Source organism: Marmota monax, unplaced genomic scaffold, assembly GCF_021218885.2.
Source record: "Marmota monax isolate L192 unplaced genomic scaffold, Marmota_monax_Labrador192_F-V1.1 WCK01_AAM20220418_F8-fsc00013, whole genome shotgun sequence".
NCBI classification, from domain to species: Eukaryota; Metazoa; Chordata; class Mammalia; order Rodentia; family Sciuridae; genus Marmota; species Marmota monax.
Window position 1 is genome coordinate 23,659,310 of NW_026692202.1, and position 20,671 is coordinate 23,679,980.

At 37.9% G+C, this 20,671-nt stretch overlaps 1 protein-coding gene across 2 annotated transcripts in view; it reads right to left on the reverse strand.

Annotated features, from left to right (window-relative positions):
* Positions 1-7,386: 7,386 nt before the first annotated feature.
* Mrap2 (melanocortin 2 receptor accessory protein 2) overlaps positions 7,387-20,671 on the reverse strand; it is a 47,581-nt gene continuing 34,296 nt past the window's right edge. For both annotated transcript variants that reach the window (XM_046431975.2, XM_046431971.2), the window contains exons 3-4: positions 19,842-19,941; positions 7,387-8,988 (exon numbers count right to left, since the gene is read on the reverse strand). In XM_046431975.2, the coding sequence (XP_046287931.1) occupies positions 8,595-8,988; positions 19,842-19,941 (494 nt within the window). In that variant the 3' untranslated portion in view covers positions 7,387-8,594. The remainder of the gene's footprint in view (positions 8,989-19,841; positions 19,942-20,671) is intronic.

Sequence of the window (20,671 nt, forward strand, 5' to 3'; positions counted from 1 at the left end):
ACGAGGTGAGTGTCACATCAGCATAATGCCTGAGGACAATGGGAAGCTGATTTTCTTACTCATAGTTAATACAGTCATACTGCTAATTTGTTAGGCACTAAAACAATTTTCTCATTGTGTTTGTTCCTAATAAGTATGGAAGAGTTCAGACTAAACACATTCCCAGGCTGCCAGATCTCACTGGACTGTATTTCTCCCCTAAAAAGTATGTCCCAGACTAAAACTCTTCCTAATAACAGGCTTTCAGAGGATTAAAGCATAACAGCATTTTTATCAAAGAGAAGGGTAGAGTAGAGCTGGAAGACCTGTGAAATACAGTTGGTCTGAATAGACTTACTGCTTCCCTTAAAGATATCATTGATATCTTTAAGGCTGTGATGTTCCCCCAAGAGTACAATGATGAGAGAAGACTTTAACAAGAGCTTGTTAAAACACAGCTGCATATAATCACATTCATGAGTCAATTAGAGTACGTTTGAATATTTGGAAAATAAGTATCTCATTATTCTTTGAATGTGCAGTAGTGCAATAGAAATAATAAAGACTGAGACATCTTGGAGATATCAAACAACAGAATAAACAATTCTAAATCTGTTAGATTCCTTATCAATATGATGAAAATGAGCTAGTTGTCTTCCATGGGTCTCTTATTGCAAGGCTTACTGCAGCAAAGAATAAAACTCGCTGTTTGTTTCAGCAGACATAGAGAAGATGCCAAGATTCTGATCTAAAGAAATTTACTGTGTAGTAGGAAAGATCAGACATAATTATATAGCCAAATATGAATAGATACAATAAGAATATTGTGAAGTGTGAACATAGCATGGGAGAAAGTATCTCCTTTCTTGAGATATTTATTTGGAAAAGGTGGCTTTGGACTTATATTTTAAGAAATGGGCAGAATTGGGGCAGAACTGCATATAAGAAAGGAAAGTTATAAACTGATTTTAAAACTCATATAGAAATGCAAAGGATGCCAAATAGCCAAAACAGCTATAAATAAGACCAAGGTTTGAAGATTTATTACAAATCTATGGTAATCAGGAAAAGTAGAATTAACATGGGGGGTGGAAATAGAACAGAATAGAATGTCCAACACATATACAGATTGCTGATTTTCAATAAAGATTCAAAGACAATTCTGTGGGGAAAAGGGTCTTTTAAACAAACTGTGCTGGAAGTTAGAAACCCTCATATCTCATACATATAAAGAAAAACTCAAAATAGATTATAAACTATAAAATTTATATTAAAAACTAGATAATTATATCTGTATGACCTTGGGTTCAGCAAAGATTTCTTTGACATGACACCAAAACTATAAACTACTGAAATTAAAAAAAAAATTGAAGATTAGATGTCATCAAAATGAAAAAAGTTTGCTCTTTGGAGACAGAATTAAGCAAATGAAAATAGAAAGCCAAAAATCTTGAGAAACTATTTGCAGATGTGTTAAAGGACTTATTTCCAGACGGAGCTCTCAAAATTTAATAATCAGACATCTAATAATTCAATTATCCAAAAACTTGAAAAAGTACTTCCCCAAAGATACACAGACAGAAAATAAACAGAAGGAAAGATGCTGAATCCCATTAGTCATGAAGTAAATGCAATCAAAACACAAGGTACTCGTAAACATGCATTTTAGAAAGCATAAAATTTAAAAGATTAATGTTACAACATGCTGATAAGGAAGTTGAGCAAACTGAATCCACATTGACTGAGAAATGTAAAGTGGTGCAACCATTTTGGAAAATTGTTGGACTGTTCTTAAAAAGTTTAAAACCTATTTTCCATATATCCCAGATAATGCTTTTATAGGTATGGAAGAAATTAAAGCACAGTCTTTTATAAATACTATAAAATAATTAACCCTTAATAAGTTCAAGGACACAGAGGAGATGATAGACAAAACATGATATTTTCATCAGTGAAATATACTAAAATATATTTCTAAGAAACATCAAAGAGATATTTGAGAACTGAAGAAAGGAGTGTTCTTCCAGTTCTGGAGACATGATAGACTAAGCTGATTTGGATCTCATTTAAATAAAATTCTTAATAATGCTAGATAGACAGAGCAACAACAAAAATGATACAGAGCTAAGCAAGAGGGAAAGAGAAGTTTCCAGGGGTCAATAAAGAAGAGACTTAAAGCCAGACTAGTCAGCTTATGAGCTGATGGTACAGCTCCCTAAAGAGCTGAAATTCTAATATCCAGAAAAGGGGCTAATCCCAGGCGTAGACCCTCTTGGTGCAACATTTCCAGGTTGTTATTCCTAAAATTTGCTTGACCCATACCACCTTTCCACTTGGTTTACTGAGACTCCCTGCATAAAAGCTATTGGAAGGGCTGTAATGGTGGTGTGGGGAGACAAAGATTAACTTTGAGGTCATTGTAAGGACTCTGGCTTCTGCATGCAATGAAATGAGAAGCCAGTGCAGGATTTGAGTACAGAAGTGTTATGGTTTGGAAGTGAGGTGTCTCCCAAAAGCTCATGTATGAGACAATGCAAGAAGGTTCGGAGGAGAAATGATTGGGTCATGAGAGTCTTAACCCAATCAGGGAACTAATCCCCTGATAGGGATTAACTGAGTGGTAACTGAAGGTGGGTAGGGTGTGGCTGGAGGAGGTGGGATTGGGGTTGTGGCTTTGGGGTATATATTTTGTATCTGGCGAGTGGAGTCTCTCTGCTGTCTGATCATCATGTGAGCTGGTTCCCTCTGCCACATTCTTCCGCCATGATGTTCTGCTTCACCTTGAACTCTAAGGAATAGAGTGCTATCTAGGGAGTGAGACCTCTGAAACCATGAGCCCTCAAATAATAGTTCCTCCTCTATGATTATTCTGATCAGATCTTTTAGTCACAGTAGTGAAAATGCTAGCTAAAACAAGAAGTTACTTACATTGCAAAAAGATCTTGGAGATTTCTGTATCAAGGATTTTTATAGAAGGGTTACAAGATTACTAAGATTAACGTAGCACAAAGGCGAATTAGAGCCTAAGAGACATTGCCCATTATTGTTGGTAATGGGTGCTATTCCTTTACTAGCCAGCACTCATTCCCAGCTACTGGGGATGTTGGCCAGTGTTCCCTTCTCTCAAGAATTATCCTTAATCAAAGCTGAAACTAAGTTACAATGATAAAAAGGGCATGTCTGCCACAAGAGGGGTCTGACTCTGTTGTGCAATTTGTGCCACAGAGCTTCCTGTGAGATCAGAATGAGTCTCATCTCCAGCTCAGATGACATTCTTTTTTAAAAATATTTTTAGTTGTGGATGGGCACAATACCTTATTTTACTTATTTTTAACTGGTTCTGAGGATCGAACCCATGCCTCACACATGCAAGGCAAGCGCGCTCCCACTGAGCTACAGCCCCAGCCCTGAGATGACATTCTTGCTAGCTTGCCCTGCCTGAGCTGCTGCCATCCCTCCCCTTCCAGTAAATCATTTCAATAGAAATCTTCATCTGAGGCTGTGTTTCTGTGGAACCTGACCTAAGGCTTAGGTAATTGTCTTTCTACTTATTATATTTTTAAAATTCAATTCATCCTCATCATTTCGCTGGCAAAGACTGGCATTTCCAAACTCCTTGTGGGAGGTCTTAGACTCCGTGGGTACAATTCAGACATACCTGTGTACAAACTCCCCTATTCTTATACTTGACTATAGTCTGCTGTCCAAAGATATGTTTTTGAAATGAAGTTTAATACTGTGTTAAAGTTTTAATATCCATCTTTATTAATTTTATTATGAATACACACTCAAGGCAATATGGGTCAAATTAGGTTCTCATTCATTTAAAAAGCAAACTATAATTACATGGACCACCCAACCCCACCTCCCAGGGGCCAGTTCTAACTCCTGAAGTAACAAGGCAAACTAAGACAAAGTCTCCTAAGCATATAAAATCTGTAGCCTATGTGAGGAATGAGAAAAATAGATTCTCTGATTGCATACAGTAGGAAGATGCAGAAAAGGAGGAAGAAGAATCTTTGCCCATAGACACCAGAGTGGAAAAGATTCTACAAATGTGAACATATCCCTCCTCACTATCTCTGAACTCCATGAGATGCCTTCCCCAGTCCTAGAACTTGTTTTCTCTTGAAATGGAAATATGTAATTCCCAAGTTGGGCATATTTCTTTAGAGTTCTCTCACTAGCTATACAGTTACAAAATGAACTTGCCAAGGCTTGCCCTCACCTGGAATCACAAGTTTTCACAAAATTTATTCAAAAGCCCTAACTTTTAGGAAAAATAGTATACTCTTTATATCCCAAACGGGTCTGCCTCAAGAATCAGCAGAGGCTACCAACTTTCTACCTCTGATCATGGGATGGCTGAGGTCACCTCCCTTAAGATACCTAAAAGCCTGGCCTACATAAAGGCTTTCTCTTTCTACCAAGCACCATTTCTGGGTGGCATTGTGGATTATTGTCCTGCTATAAGATTATTTCAGTAGTAATGAAACACTTCATATACACAGTCTGTGTTCTGGTAATCTTAGACTGCTATCAAAAGTGGGGGAAATATTCCCTGAATTTAACCTGAGGTGGTTATGCATCTCTGAAAAATAATTCAGGAATGTTTAAAAGCACCCTAATTCTTTTTGAGATTTCTTCAAAGTTGTCTTTTTCTAAAAAATCCAGATGACTTATACAATATACGTTTTATTCATTTTAGGTTTAGGAGACAGTTCTCCAGGGAACTATCAGTTTCTATATTTCGTATAGCTTTTGTCTCAATTGTCTATTCATTGTTGTTTGGAGAGAGAATGATCTTAGAAGATGGAGATTGTGTTTTCCTCCAGCAGAAATCAGGCTTGTTTAATATCTATTATTAAAAAAGATAATGTCTCCTTTAGGAGTAAAGTTCAAGTAGATTTGCTTGCAGCCCTTGCTAAAACATGAAGTCGGTTAATCTCAGGGCTATATTTGGAAGTGTTTTGAGGTACCATGATAGAAACTGCCTAGACTGCCTTAAGCAGACTGTCAGTAGCAGTATAGATGCTAATGAGTCTGTTAGTGAGGACTCAGAGGGGAATGGTAAGCATGGTAGGGGGAAAAAACATGTTTCATGATACACTTAAATCATGAGCAGACCATTGGTACAAATATGTGCATTAAAGGTGCTGCAGGTGGAAATGAAAGACATATGATTGGAGACTAGAGGAAAGGGGGATCCTTCTTTCATAGTGACAGAGTTCTTAGGAGATTGTGCCTTGCAGTTAGTAATAATAAAATAAAATCCATGAACAATGAACATGGGATATTTAGCTAAGGAGATTTCCAAGCAAAGTCTTAAATATTAGGCCTGATTATTTTTTCTTGCTGCTTGCAGTAAGATGAAAGATGAAAAAGATAAATTGAGGGAAGAACTGTGAAATGAAAAGGAACCAGGACTTGATGATTTGGGAAATTCTAAGACTATTCAGATCCCAAAAGACACTAAAATTTAAAAATTCACTCTCAGGGAATCATGCTAAGGAGAGAAAGTGAAAGTTATGACAACTTTGCTAGAATTTTGAAAGGAATAAAAAGGTAGAATATCTAAATACACAAAGAGCTCTTTGAAAAGATTAGGAGTGTGATTTATGATCTTTTCATTTTAATGAGAAAAGTCTGGGAATAGAGATAAGCTTATTAGGAATGATCCATAGAGGAGTCTCCCTCTAAGAGAATGAGTTCCTGTGATATATTCAGGAGACCAGCAATGTTCTTGAAAGTGTTATACCAGTCAATACTGCCAACTGAAAGGCACAAAAGCAAAGGAAGGCTATCAGAAACCCAAAATTCTACATGAAGGAAACAGGCTGGTGAAACTACTCAGCTATAAACATGCACCACCTTTCAATAACAAGGAAGAGTGAGCTTCAGGCTCAGAAGATGCAGCCACAAGCCACAGGAGATTCCAGGCCTGTCAACCCAATGGAATATCCTCAGTTGAACTTGAAATATCTTGGGACTGATGTCTCTTTTGTTTTCTCTTTTGAATGGGAATATTTATAGCTAGTATCTTGTGCTTGTTGCACCTTGTGTTTAGGGAGCAAATAAGTTATTTTCTAGTTTTAGAGGTCCACAGATGGAGATTACCTTTTCCAAGGTGGCTCAGACCTGAGATTCACCAATATCTGACTTAGATGGTTAAGATAAAGAAACTTGGGAATTTTTAGCTGATAAGATATAGTTAATGTATTACGCTTTGAGCTGATGCTGTAATTGATTGAAACTTTGGAGTATGTTGGGATGAGGTGAATATATATTGCATGTAGAATGGACATGAATCCTTGGGGTAAAAGAAAGACCAATAGGCACTTCATGTGTCTGTTGGTTTCTAGAAATTTTTGCAGATATGATAAAGTGAAGAATCTTGAAATGAGGAGATTATCCTAGGTAATCTAATGTCATCACCATAATTCTATAAAAGCAGGGGAGGTACAGCTGTCAGAGACAGTGACAGAAGAGGTCACAGTGACATGGATCATAAGTCAAGGAGTATAAGCAACCTCTGGGAACTTAGAAATGTAAGAAAATGAATTCTTCCACAGAGTCTGCAGGTGGAACAGAGCCCTGCTAAAACCTTGACGTTAGCCCACTGAGACTATTTTAGACTTCTATACTCCGTAACAGAATACATTTGGGTTGCTTAAAGCCACTGAATTTGTCATAATTTGTTACAGCAGCATTAGGAAACAAACCTAGAAACCCTGTATATATGAAGCACATGCAGCCTGCTATGCTGTAATAAAGTTCTTGGTCTCTCTGACTAGGATTCTTGGTTTCTCTGGAAGCATCCATGACACAGTGACAAGCTAACTTATAAGGGGGTAAAACTTTAGACACTTCATAATTCTTAACACTTAGTTCATAAAAATGATGGTAAAATGTTTTTCCAACTTTTGAATATCATTTAGTCTTTTAATAAATATACTTCTAAATGAGATACCTTAAAATCAACCTTAATAAGAAATAGTCCAGAATTTGTATTTGGTTAAGTAAATTATGAATAATATTCATATTATAAATTAATGAAATCAGCATTCTTGCTTTTTTCTTGAATAAAAATATTCATGAAATAGCCAGTATCTATTTTTAAGAATTAGTTAAATTAGGTTTAATTATAATAAATAACCCATGCTTTGTTCTACTGTTTAGTGATAGAGTCTTAAAGAATAATATTTCCTTAAAAGACATTATGGGAAAGGGATTTATTTTGGTGGAATAATTCCTAAATGAAATTCCATGGATGACTAAGGTTACTTGTATCCCAGGATGAGTCAGCACTATCTACTGCAAGAAGTTAGGAGGCATTACAGATGTGAAGTAGTTTTTTTAGGATAAAAAACTGGATGTGTGAAAATAAAGAACCAGAGAAGATTCCTGTGTGGTCATATGCATTTATTCTGTAGCTTAAACAAGACAGGTGGTGAATAAATCCACAGTGAAAATGCCACCAAGTGATTAGCAGCTGGCCATGCATACAGCTGATGGTGTTGTTTTCTAATGCGAGCAGTTCATTTGATTCCTTCATGAAATTAACTCTGTGTTGCCCTCATGTTAACATAATCCAGACTACCTTGGGTATCTGTTTGTTATGTACAACACCCTGACCATCTCAGTTCAAAGACAGATGGCTGTCATGTACACATCTGCCAAGTAACAGACAGCATGGAAAATTGTGTATATATGTGTGTATATGTGTATACATACATACATATGTATATAGGTGTTTACATGTATACACACACACACATGTATGTATAGTTGTGGTGGTGTTGTTCTGAAGCCAAAGGTACAGCACTGTGTGACAACAGATACGCCAACACAGATACACAGAAGGTATTCCACCAACTCAGCTGACAACTTCCCTGCATTTCTTTGAGACAGAAATGCTATGTGAGGTCCCATGAGTTGGTACTCATTCCAAGGGGAACAGATCTACCCCCAGGTTTAAGCATGGGTGGCTGGAGAACCTCAGAAAATTTGTTTTAGCACAACCCAGCAGTCAGGTTGGCCACAGTGACTGTGAGTCTCCTGACATCCTGGTAAAGGTCTCTGACTAAAGCATGACTCAGTTAAGGGTTGACTGAAAGATATAGAGACTTGAGAACTCCATAAGAGATAGGAGTGCCTAGTTTATACTGCTTTATGCATATCTCAGCTTGTCTTGGATGCAAAGCCATAAATTCACAGAATATTAGAGCTGGGATAGATCATCTACTCCAGACCCAACCCCTGAAAACTAAAAATGTGGCAGCCCAGAGAGGAAAAGCAACTTGCTAAAGGGAGAGTAATGGTGGAAGGGTCAGATTAGAAAGCAGTGTGCTAATCCTCAGGAGTGCTGATGTGAGGCATCTGGCCAAATTTTTCAACAAGGAAAATGAGATAGCTTAAAATAAACACTTTAATAATAATAAAAAAAAACTCCCAAATGTGTTAAAAAGCAAAACATCAGCTCTCTTCTTAGGGCGTTCTCCCTTTCTCTCTTCTCTCTCACACACACATACACACACACAAACGCTTTTGGTGGATGGAGATATCATGCCATACAAAGACAGAACCCACATCTTCAGGAAGACACAGAGCATGTGTTAATCTAGGTTTTTGTGGGAGGATTGGGCAACTGGCTTATTTTCTAGAACAATGGGTGGTTCGGAAATCAGAAGATCATCCTCCCCAAAGGAGGAGCTCTGGTCTGTGTTCACAAAGTTGGGGATGTCAAACTTCATGAGCCTGTTCAGCTCCTCCTCTGGCTGCCTGCCTCCTTGGATGGCTTCCCGGAGTTGGACCTCGCTGTCGATGGCTGTGGTCTGGTGACAGGCTTTGGCCCTGTCCAAGTGTTCCACTTCATTGATGTAGCAGTGAAAGAGAGACCGGGTCTCATCATTGCCCTGGCGAGAAAACACCTTGTCTGGCTCCAGAGGTTTCCCAAAGTCTGACACAAAACTGTTCATTCTGAATCTTTTCTCTGAAGACTCTGCATTGCTGTATAGAAAGTAAAAACAAAAGATTGCTTATGCTGCAGCTCATTCACGTGCAGGATCATGGTTTTCTATGTGTAGGGCATGCCAGCATATTTCCACCAAGCACCTACCAACGTCCCTTTAAGGACACACACACAAACATCAGAAATGAAAAATATCACTTTTGAATATGTACAAATAAACCCAAGACAAAAGCATCAAGATGAGAACCCCTGGATCATCTGGAAGACAGACAGCTTCCTAGGGAATCCCCCAATATTCTGCACATACACCAGTGTATCTCAGGGGATTCTTCAATCTTCCACATCAAACTTGCTTGAAGTGCTTCTTAAAATACAAATCACCAGGTCACAGATTCTCAGGTTCTTTGCAGATAAGCAAAGTAATGTATTTCACAGAATCTCCAAGGATCGTTACTGTACTAAAGTTTTAAACCACTGGCCTACATCATGCTGGCCTAAACAATACTTACTTTAATGAACGTATCATCTTCTTGGAGATTCCAGTTTTTAAATGCTCCCTTCCCATCCCCACATGAAAGATAAAGTGCCAAGACCAAATTCTCATGGATCCTATTTACAGGTCTGGAAAATCACATATCTGTCTCTAACCTCCAAATTATCAAGATTTCAGATTGTCAGAAATCCTGGAAACTTTGCAATCCAGTAGATAAGGTATTTTATACAGCTCCACCTGCTAATATGATTGCCTGGGTAACATCTAGCCAGGAATTCTATCCAGAAGCCTGACAGTGATGGTGGTGGTTGTTTACTTGTTTGATTGTTTTGTTAGTAAGAAGCCTGGTTAACAAATTTCATTGCCTGCTAATCTAGACAAATGTGTCAAGAAGATCAAGAGTACCACATCCACTGTTTCCTGTATTTAGAATTCACTTTAGACTCTGGATGTGTGCTTTAATGCAAATTTAAGTTGCCTTCTTTGTCTTTCTATAAATAACTTTTCCTTCAATTGTCACTTCCTTGGGTTTAAAAGATGTTTGAGAAAGGGAATGAGTGTGCCAGCAACCCATGATTAATTAGCTAAAATGTCACCCAGGATAGGGGACCTTAAAGCATTTAGAAAGCATATGATTAAGACAGCTGGCTGCAGTGATGCACACTTGTAATCCCAGCAGCTAGGGAGGCTGAGGCAGCCTCAGTAAGGTGAGTTCAAAGCCAGCCTCAGTAAAAGTGAGGCACTAGCAACTCAGTAAGACCCTGTCTCTAAATAAAATACAAATAGGTATGGGGATGTGGCTTAGCAGCTCAATGGTGGAGTGCCCCCAGGCTCAATCCCCAGTATGCCAACCACCCCTCCCCCCACAAAAATAAGATTGCCAAAGCCAATGCCATTTCCAGATTCTGGGACCGAACAGCTGGGGAAATACTTTTCTGCCTGCCCAGGGCACCAGCTGAGCACAAAAGTAGACCCAGAAGCCCACTGTGAGAAGTGGGCCTTCTTCATACAAGCACTTCTTGAAACTAAGAAGTGGCCCACAAGCCATCTTTGCTGAAAGACCATCATGCCCCCATGAACATGCATGCCCTATAGGCTTTGTCTCGAGGATCTCTTATTGTGACAACAGTGCAATGTGTTTGATGTCCGCCCCCTCCCAGAACAGAGAAAAGTTCATCTCTGTACTCTTAGTGTGGTAAATGTTAAATAATAAGTACATCTTCCTTCTCTTTTTTTCATTAACTGATAAACTAAAGGGGTCATTAATATCTCTCATCTGCAAAATCACCTTATATGGTTTCAGTTACCTGAGGTCTGAAAATATTGATGGAAATTTCCAGACATAAACAATCCATAAGTTGTAAAATGTCATTCTAAGAAGCATGATGAAATTTCACATAGCCCTGCTCTGAAGGACATGATCATTCCTTTATCCAGTGTATCCATGTTTTGGATGCTACCTGACTTGAGGCAGCTGAAGAAGAGAAAATGAGAATACACACATCCTCATGACTTTTATTACAGTATAGTATTATAATTGTTCCCTGCATTTCTTTGGGACAGAAATGCCATGCGAGGTCCCATGAGTTGGTACTCATTCCAACAGATCTATCCCCAGGTTTAAGCATAGGTGGTTGGAGAACCTCAGAATATTTGTTTTAGCACAACTCAGCAGTCAGTTTTGCCACAGGGACTGTGAGTCTTTTATTGCTCTGACATCCTGGTAAAGGTCTCTGATTAAAGCATGACTCAGTTAAGGGTTGACTGAAAGATAGAGACTCGAGAACTCCACAAGAGATAGGAGTGCCTAGTTTATACTGCTTTATGCATATCTCAGCTTGCACTATTGTATTGTATTCTACTATTTTGTTGTTAATCCATGCTTAATTTATAAATGAAGCTTTATTGTAGGTATGTATGCATATGAAAAACAATATACACAGTGTTTAGTATTATTCAAAACTTAGCAAAACACATGCCCCATAGATAAGAGGAACTATTGTATATAGAAAAACTATGGCCATGAACACTACTTGGTTCAATTCAGTTACTATGCCACCACTGGGTACTATTTTAAGTATAAAATAAATTCAATGAGTTTTTCTATTAATATATATACCCGTTTAACCACTATCCCAATCAAGACATAGAATATTTCTTACATTCAATTTCCACCCCTCAGGTAACAATATTCTGACTTCTACTCCACTGACTAATTTTGTCTAATTCTTGAATTTCCAGTCAACTTCCACCTCTTATAGGTAATGTTTTGATATTTATCACCACAGATTAGTTTAGTCTATTCTTGAAATTCATATAAATGAAATAATAAATGTATAGTATTTTGTGCCTGGATATAATGTTTCTAAGATCCATTCCTGTTGTTGCATGTGACAATAACCTGTGCTTTTTCCTCCTGAGTAGTTTTCCATTGTATAAATATACTACTATCTGTTTATGCATTCTCCATTGAAGGTCATTTAGGTTATTTCCAGCTTGGAGTAGTTGTCAATAAAGCCATGCACACTATTGGAAAGTGTCTTCAAGATCATTTGACCCAGCTATCCCACTCCTCAGTTTATACCCAAAGGACTTCAAACCAGCATACTACAGTGATGCAGCTACATCAATGTTTATAGCAGCTCAATTCACAATAAACAAACTATGGAACAAACCTAGATGCCCTTCCACAGATGAATGGATAAATAAATGTGGTACATATACACAATGAAATATTACTCAGCCTTAAAGAAGAATGAAATTATGGCATTTGCAGGTAAATGAATGGAACTAGAGAATATCATGCTAAGTGAAATAAGTCAATCCCAAAAACCATAAACTGAATGTTTTCTCCGAGAAGCATATACTGATCCATAGTACAGGGGGGGAACAAAGGAACTCTGGAATGTGCAGAGGGGAGTGAGGGGAGGGGGGGGCAGTAGGAATGGGAAGGAAGGATAGTAGAATGAGACAGACATTATTACAGACATTACATACATATATATTACTGGTGTGACTCAGCGCCATATACAGCCAAAGGAATGAGAAGTTATGTTCCATGTGTTCTACTATCATGTTTAGCTAATTAAAACAAACAAACAAATAAATAAATAAAAAGAATATATGGTTTTTATTGCTCTTGAATAAATTCCAAAGAGTAGAATTACTAAACTACATGGTAAATGTATGTTTAACTTTACAAGAAACTATAAAGAGTTTTTCAAAGTTGTTGTTACAGTTTAGATTCTCACCAAAATGTATGAAAATTACTGTTGTTCCACATTTCTGCCAAGTCTGGCCATTGTTAGTCTTTCTAATGTTAATCATTCTAATGGAAATGAAATGGCATTTCATTGTGATTTAAACATGCATGTCTCTGATGTATAATAAAACCAATAAATTACCTTTTCTGAACGTCTGTACAAATCTTTTGCCCACTCTAAAAACTGAAATATTTTTTATTATTGATTTGTAAAAGTTTTGTAATGTATTCTGAATACAAATTCTTTGTTACATATACATATTAAAAGCATTTTCTCTTAACCTGTGACTTTGCATTTTCATTTTCTCAAAGATGTCTTTTGATGAGAAGAGTTCTAAATTTCAATAAGTGCAATTTTTCAATTCCTCTTTTATGTTAGTGCTTTTTATATCTTCTCTAAGAACTAACTGCCTGTCCTAAAGTCACAAAGATGTTTTATGTTTTCTACAACTGTGCTATGCCATACAGTAGCCACTACCTATATGACTATTTAAATGAATTCAAATTAAATATAATTGAACATTTAGTTTCTCAGTCATATTACTTACATTGAAGCTATTCAACATTCACAAGTGGCCAGTGACCACCTAACTGGACAGCATAGAATGCACATCTCATCACTGTGGAAAGTTCTATTAGCATGGTCCTAGGATCTTTTACTTTGGGGACATGAACCATGTTGAATATGGGGTCAAGATTCATTTGCTGATATGTTGTACCTGTACCTGTTTATCCAGTAACTAAAAAATATTTTCCTTTCAATTGCCCTTATAGAAAATTCATTATATTTCTAGTAACAAACATAAGAAAATGAAAAAAATATTCCATTCACATTGGCATAATAAATAGAACACCTAGGAATAAATTTAACAAAATGTGTTCAAGACCTGTATACTGAAAATTTCAAAACATTACAAAAGTATATTAGAGAAGGCCTAAGTGTATGGAGAGACAGACCATGCTGGAGCATTTAAAAGTTTTGAGTAGAAAATCACATAAACACAGACATAAGCTAAATCAGTTTCCTTCTTTGAACAGCTGAAAGCCCTTCAGTTTTGGTCTATGTATGTTCATTCTTTAATACCTTTCAATGGTTGATTTTCATATTTTGCCCATATCCTATAATTGATATCTGTAAGATTATTCTGCAACAAGGTCTTCTACCATTACTAGAATGGAACACACATGCCTAATTCCTCTTGGCCCTTCATGAATGATCTATGGTGTCGTCTCCTGTAAGAAGCCTTCCCTGATTCTCCCAGTCTAGGTTAGGATGTTTCTCTCTGTATCATGCCCATTTCTTTACTTCTCTGTCACCCTAACCAAGATTGTACATTCTTGAGGGCAGGCACTATGTTTCTTACCTATGTCAAACGGTACCCAGGACAACACTAGGCATATAGTAGGTGCTCTAAACACTTTTGTTAAATGAATGACTGAATGCATCAGTCATGAAGAGATCTTAAAAGCCAAGCAACCCTTGTATTGACAGGATACCTCTTCTACAGCTTCTATGAGGTTGGAAATAAATTCAAGGGCATGCACAGTTAAGGTTTAAAACAGTAGCAGATGAACCTAGGAGAGATGATTGACCCCAACTGTGCACTCCAGAACCCATGATATGAATAAGAATAAGAAATGTAGGGATGTCAACTGGCTAGCAACTGATAACTACAATTAAGAAATGAATATGAAGTATTGCCAAAAGTGATCTATAGATTCAATGCAATCCTCATCAAAATACCAATGACATTCTTCACAGAACTAAAAAAAAAAAAAAAAAGAGTCCTAAAAGCCATGTGGAAGAACAAAAGACCCAGCATAGCCAAAGTGATTCTGAGCAAAAAGAGCAATGGTGGAGGCATCACAGTACTCAATCTCAAATTATACTACAGAACTACAGAAACAAAAACAGCATGGTATTGGCATAAAAACAAACATAAAGATGAACGGACTAGAAGACACAGTGACAAATACACATAGATATAGTCATCTGATCCATCACAGAAGTGACCAAATCACAGACTGGAGAAAAAATAGCCTTCTTAACTAACTGCACTGGGAAAACTGGATAGCCTTATGTAAAAGAATGAAACTAAATTTTTCTCACCCTGTAAAACAATCAACTCTAAGTGGTCGAAGACCTCAGAATTACACTGGAAACTGCAACTACTAGAAGAAAACATAGGATCAATACTCCAACATTATGGTGCAGGCACTGACTTCTTCAATAAGACTCCTAAAACTTAAGAAATAAAACCAAGAATCAATAAGTGGGAAGGTATTAAATTACAGCAAAGATAATAATTAAAAGCATGAAGAGAGCAATTACAGAATGAGAGAAGATCTTTGACAGCTATTTTTCCAGCAGGGGATTAATATCCATAATATATAAAGAACCCCCCAAAACACCAGAAAATCAAATAACCCAATCAACAAATGGGCAATTGATCAAAACAGATATTTCTCAAAAGAAGAAATACAAACTATCAACAGATACATGAAAAATGTTCAAGTTGCTCAGCAATCAGGGAAATGCAAATAAAAACTACACTGAGATTTCATCTCTTCAGTTAGAATGTCGATCATCAAGTATGCAAATAACATTTGGAAAGGATGAAGAGGAAAAGATATACATTGTTGATGGAACTGCAAAAATTAGTACAACTACTTTGGAAAGCAGTATGGTGAGACCCCCCAAAACTCAGAATGGAACCAACATATGACTCAGCTATCCCAAACCTTAGTATTTACCCAAAAGAACTAACATCAGCATACTATACTGATGTATGCATACCAGTGTTTATAGTAACACAGTTCTCAATAGGCAAGCTATAAAACCATCCCAGATACCCATTAACAGATGAATGAATAAAGAAAACGGGATATATATATATATATATATATATATATATATATATATGCCTTTTACTTAGCAATAAAAAAAGAATGAAATTATGTTATTTGCTAGTAAACAGATGGAACTGGAGAATATCATACTAAGAGAAATAAGCCAAATCAGAAAGTCAAAGGTCAAATATTTTCTCTCATTTGTAGAAGCTAAAGAGGATCTCAGAAACAGAAAGTAGATCATCAGAGTAGAGAAAGGAAATAGGAAGGAAGAAGGGGAGGGCATGGGGAAGAACTGGAGAACAAAATCTACCAAATCATGCTATATCCATGTATGAATATACCACAATGAATCTTGTGTTTGCATATAATTATATTGCACTAATTAAAATAATAATAATAATAATAATAGAAGGGAAATCAGTTGAATAGAGCAAGCAAATTAGAAGAAAGAGGGGGTAAGAGAAATAGAGAATCACTGGGAAATGGGATTGATCAAATTACATTAAGTGCGTGTGTGAGTACAGCATAAATTCCACTATTTTGCATAATAAAAGAAAAACACATGAACAATATTTCTTAGAAAATTGAGACTCACTAAAAATGTCAATACCTTTACTTCTGCCAGTTTCCTTTACTTACCCATTCTATATTATGTCGTCATGAAATTGAGATCTAACTACTGTGTTACAGGAAGTTCTCCTGTATCTTCCTAAGGTTTAAAAACCACTCCTGTTTATTTTGATAGAAACCTAAATCCATTTTTTTTTTACTGATTTGTTTTGTGAATTTGTACTCTACATTTTCAATTTGGACTTAACTTACTGACTTCAAGATCACTGAGCTACCCCAGCCAGAACAAAGACTGTTCACACTGTTCTGACTCTTGGCCTTTTCTTCTCACCATGGACTGCACTGTGTATTCTTTGCACATGTGGAATTTTCTAAACCTGAACAGAAAGTAACTCACAAGAAGATCCATTAAATCCTCTAGTATCTGCATAGTGATTGTCATTACTCTCCTTGGCCTGCCTTCCCACACACAAACTTTCATCAACTCCCCAATCTCTTTTGCCTGATATTCCTGACTTCCCACTCTCTTATCCCCTTGTCTACTTCTACCAGTCCCTAGCTAACCCTAAGGTCCAGTCACATGGGAACTGATGGCCCTTCGGTGTGCCTCTGCTTGTGCTATCCTTCTACCTAACAGACCAACCCACTCCTTTGTCAAAATCAAATTCCTTCTTCAGGATTCAACTCCAAAGTCCCTGCCTCCATGGAGACTGTGATCTCTCAACAGGAAGGAATATGTCCATCCTCTGTGTTCCTGCCATACTTTCCTGACCTTCTCTCACAGAATGCCTTATTTTCTGTCTTGAGTCACAGCTATGTATATGGTCTTTTCTCTCCTATATAGTGACATGCATATTAGGCTCATCTTTGTATCCTTCAAGCACCTTGTAGTATTTAGACCTCAATCCATGCTTTAGGAAAGATTGTGAACTGAATAGCTGTATTGTAGTGGCACTCCCTTCTCCACAGAAAAATCTTAACTAAGTTTCTCCAGAAATCTTCACCATAATTGATTTTAGGACTATCAGCTAAAGAGTCTCTACAAAAGAGTTCAATGTAGTAAATTTTCTATTTTCCTGTTGTTCTATTTTACTTGGCCCTGGCCTGGAAAAAATCAGCACTCCAGGTGCTAAATGCCTGCTTACTAGTTTGTCACAAGTATTTATCCAGTATAGTAGTTTGAGAAGTGTGTTTGCAAATGCAAAGTGTAATTAAAAAAAAAAAAGACAGATCCTTTAACAAGGCCTCTAGCCTTGAGCTGGGGCTTCACAGAGATGTCTACATTTCTAAGACAAGAAAAGTTACCAATTAGGCTCCATGGTAACAGCTGACAAGGGGAGGGAAGAAAGGGGAGAAGAAGCTCTCCCCTTCTCAGACACTGTCCTTGATGGGTTAACTTGCTCAGAATAGTGAAAGAAAAAGCTGCTTTTATGTGAACCTCTGCAGACTGTGAACTTCTGAGTCCCTCCCCTTATACACTGGGAATAAAGTTCTGAAACTACCTGAACTCGGAATTCAGGGGGATTGATTGGTTACAGCAATAGCTTTGCCCTCCGAACCTGGCTATAGCTAAATAAACCTGCATCCTGTTCCTATTTGGTGTTTTGCCTCATCTGTCTCCTGCAACAGTATCTGTGGGTTTGCCCAAAGCCCTGACTTCTATGAAAGGCACAGCAAACCCCCAGTTTGTCTTTCTGTGATGGAAAGACCAGTAAAATGAGGAGGATAGACTACCCTTAGTCCCATCTGCAGAGGGACAACACAGGTAATGTTCTGAGTTATTTCCCTAGGGATCGTCCAGATTTATAAGGGTGTTTATGGATAAAGTGCTTGCTGCTAATGCTGAGTCTTTTCATGCTGAGGACTATTCCACCCACTCATGAAAATCAAATGCAAATCAGCTTTGGAACACTTGGTATTTCCTGGAAGACATGCAAGCTAAACAGAGACCTACTAAGAATAATACTTTCTGTGAGAAAGTAATAATAACTATCAAAATTTATGGAGCCAAAGTCTGTAGTTAGTGCTTTAGGCTAGTCATAATCCCTAAGAGAGGTGCTGAATGAACTGTTGTATAAAAGGGGTTTTGGTTGCTTTCATGGAGTGCTAACTTACCAGGGATATGTCAGTCTATACAGAACAGGGAAGATTCTACCACCTTAGAACTACCCTCAGCATAGCCCTGAGCAAGCTGTAGCTGTGCACTCAGTAAACACTGCTTAATTGATAGGGAATTAAAAGCCACTCCTGAACAAAGGTTTACAGATGGAGCCAGGTATATAAAGGCATCAGACTTTCTACCTGTTCACAGTGGAAGACATCTTGGGATATCAGGACTTCTGGGACAACCACTCAGTACATATGCACTTTACCAGCTAGTCTTAGGGCCAAGACCATTATCAAAGCTTTTCACCACTGACATTTTCTTGCTATTAGCTCTAGTTGGATATACCCATCCTTTAAGGGAGCACTGTATTCAAGTAAATGACAATTTGAGATAAAATGTGATTCCCATTTTTAAAAAGTAAGGAGCAATCCTGTACTCACCCCTAAATTAATAATACCCCTACCTAGATGAGGGGCACATTGCAAAGGCTACAAAAGGAGGGTATTTGAGATATACAATGGTTAAGGCTTGATAAATTTTTAAGAACTCCAAAATATTCCACATCAAAATGTAATCCAGACATTTCCCATCACTCTCTACCTGGCAGATTTATGATAATGGAGCTATAATGCTCTAACAAGGCAGCATTCAGAATTCAGAGCAAATGACTCCTCCGCTGAAAAGCAAGAGGACTGGTTCTTTATCCTCTCTGTCTATATAAAGTATCCAGATGAGAGCTTTTTTTTTTTTTTCCTTTCACAACAGAAATTATTCCAAAGGAAAACTGATCCTAGTCAAAGCTGTTTCTTAGGCTTAAAAGCTTAACAGTCAGGTTTCTAACAGTCTTTCCCACTCTGAGGTCTGCTCTGAGGACCCTGTGGTCCCAGATACCTGATTTTCTTCTCTTTAAAAAACAAAGCAAGACCACCCTACCAGGGGCAGTCAGGTGGGCGTGGCTAGTTCCGACCAATGATAAGCAGCGAGAGGAAGGGGTGTGTGCCACCTTGGAGAACACCAACCCGGGAGGCTGAGGGTGGAGACATGCTCTGTCTCTATTCCTCACTGATTATTTTCCTTTCATTTAAAATGTTTGTTGTGTAGAGGATTTTTCCAACCCCTGGTGTCTAGGGATAGCTGAGGGATAGGCAGAATTGTTCCTTTTGCCCTGGCATTTATTACAATTCCAGTGCAGGCTGAAGAAATAAAGAACTTGCCAAAAACTATGTGACAAGACACAATCATAAAAGAGTGTTGCTGCCGGGCAGTGAGGAATAGACACCAAATATAAACATGTTAGGATTTGTGTGAAAATACTTCCATTTACTCTCCCAGGACTCCCTCTACTCTCTTCATCATCCTTCTCTGTGCTCTGGGAAAATGGCCTTTGAAGAAGCCTCTGGTTATTGATTGTGTTCAGTCAACAAAGACCAATGGTAAGAATGCAAAGGAGCAGGCAGAGGCCACAGCCAGAGGAAAGTGGGATCCCACCTCATAGTAGAAAGTCCATAGCCAACCCCCTTCTTACACCCCCTGGAAGCAAACCCAGCATGGTACTAGATTCTGCTTCTTTAGGTCCCTCTGGAGTGAACGGACATTACAGACTTACTCTTGGTGTGGGGCGCCTGTCTTGGTCAGCAAGGTCAGCACAAAAAACATGAAAATCACGAAGACTGCAAGGCCAACCCAAAATCCAATCACGATGGAATCTGCAAGATGGTTAATACTGGGATTAGTATTTCACAGGAGCTTAAAACAGAACATTCAAGGAATACAAGCTTTTCGGAGATGCCTTAGTCCATGATAGGAAGTCAACAATCTCATTGCAGAACATGAAAGAGAAGGAAGAAGCTGTGGCCTTCAGGTTTCCATCTCGGATAATGTGACAATGCTTAGGCTTATAGAAGCTCAGTTCCCACATCTCAGTGAAGAACCCAGGACAAAAGAAAGGTCACCTAGATTCTACTTTACTGTATTGAATTAGAAAATACATGAGTTTGCAGAGATTGTTATAGAGTTTAAAATGAATGGATTCCAACCCACCCAATTGTGTTTTCACTTATGTTCATGCTGGAACAATTCAGGTCCCTGTCATTTCTTGCAGAGAATGACTCTCAGTCTCTTGAGTGTTATCCCTGCTTTCTGTCTTCTTGAGTGTTTCATCAAAGCCTCTGATAAACCAGCTCTCTTAGGAAGGACCATCAACAAAAGTAGACCCGACTCACTTTTCCAGATTGAAAGAGTTTCTGCATATAGAGCACTTCATATAGTGTCTGGCATCAGACAAATTATCTATGTTGCAGGTGCAGGCTGTCATTAGAATTATCATCCTTTTCTCCCAGTTTACCTCACTTTAATTCCTATTTGTTTCCAATCAGACTAAGGGACATTGTGCCACTGTATTTACCTTAGCTCTTGGCCACAGCTCCTCACACCCAC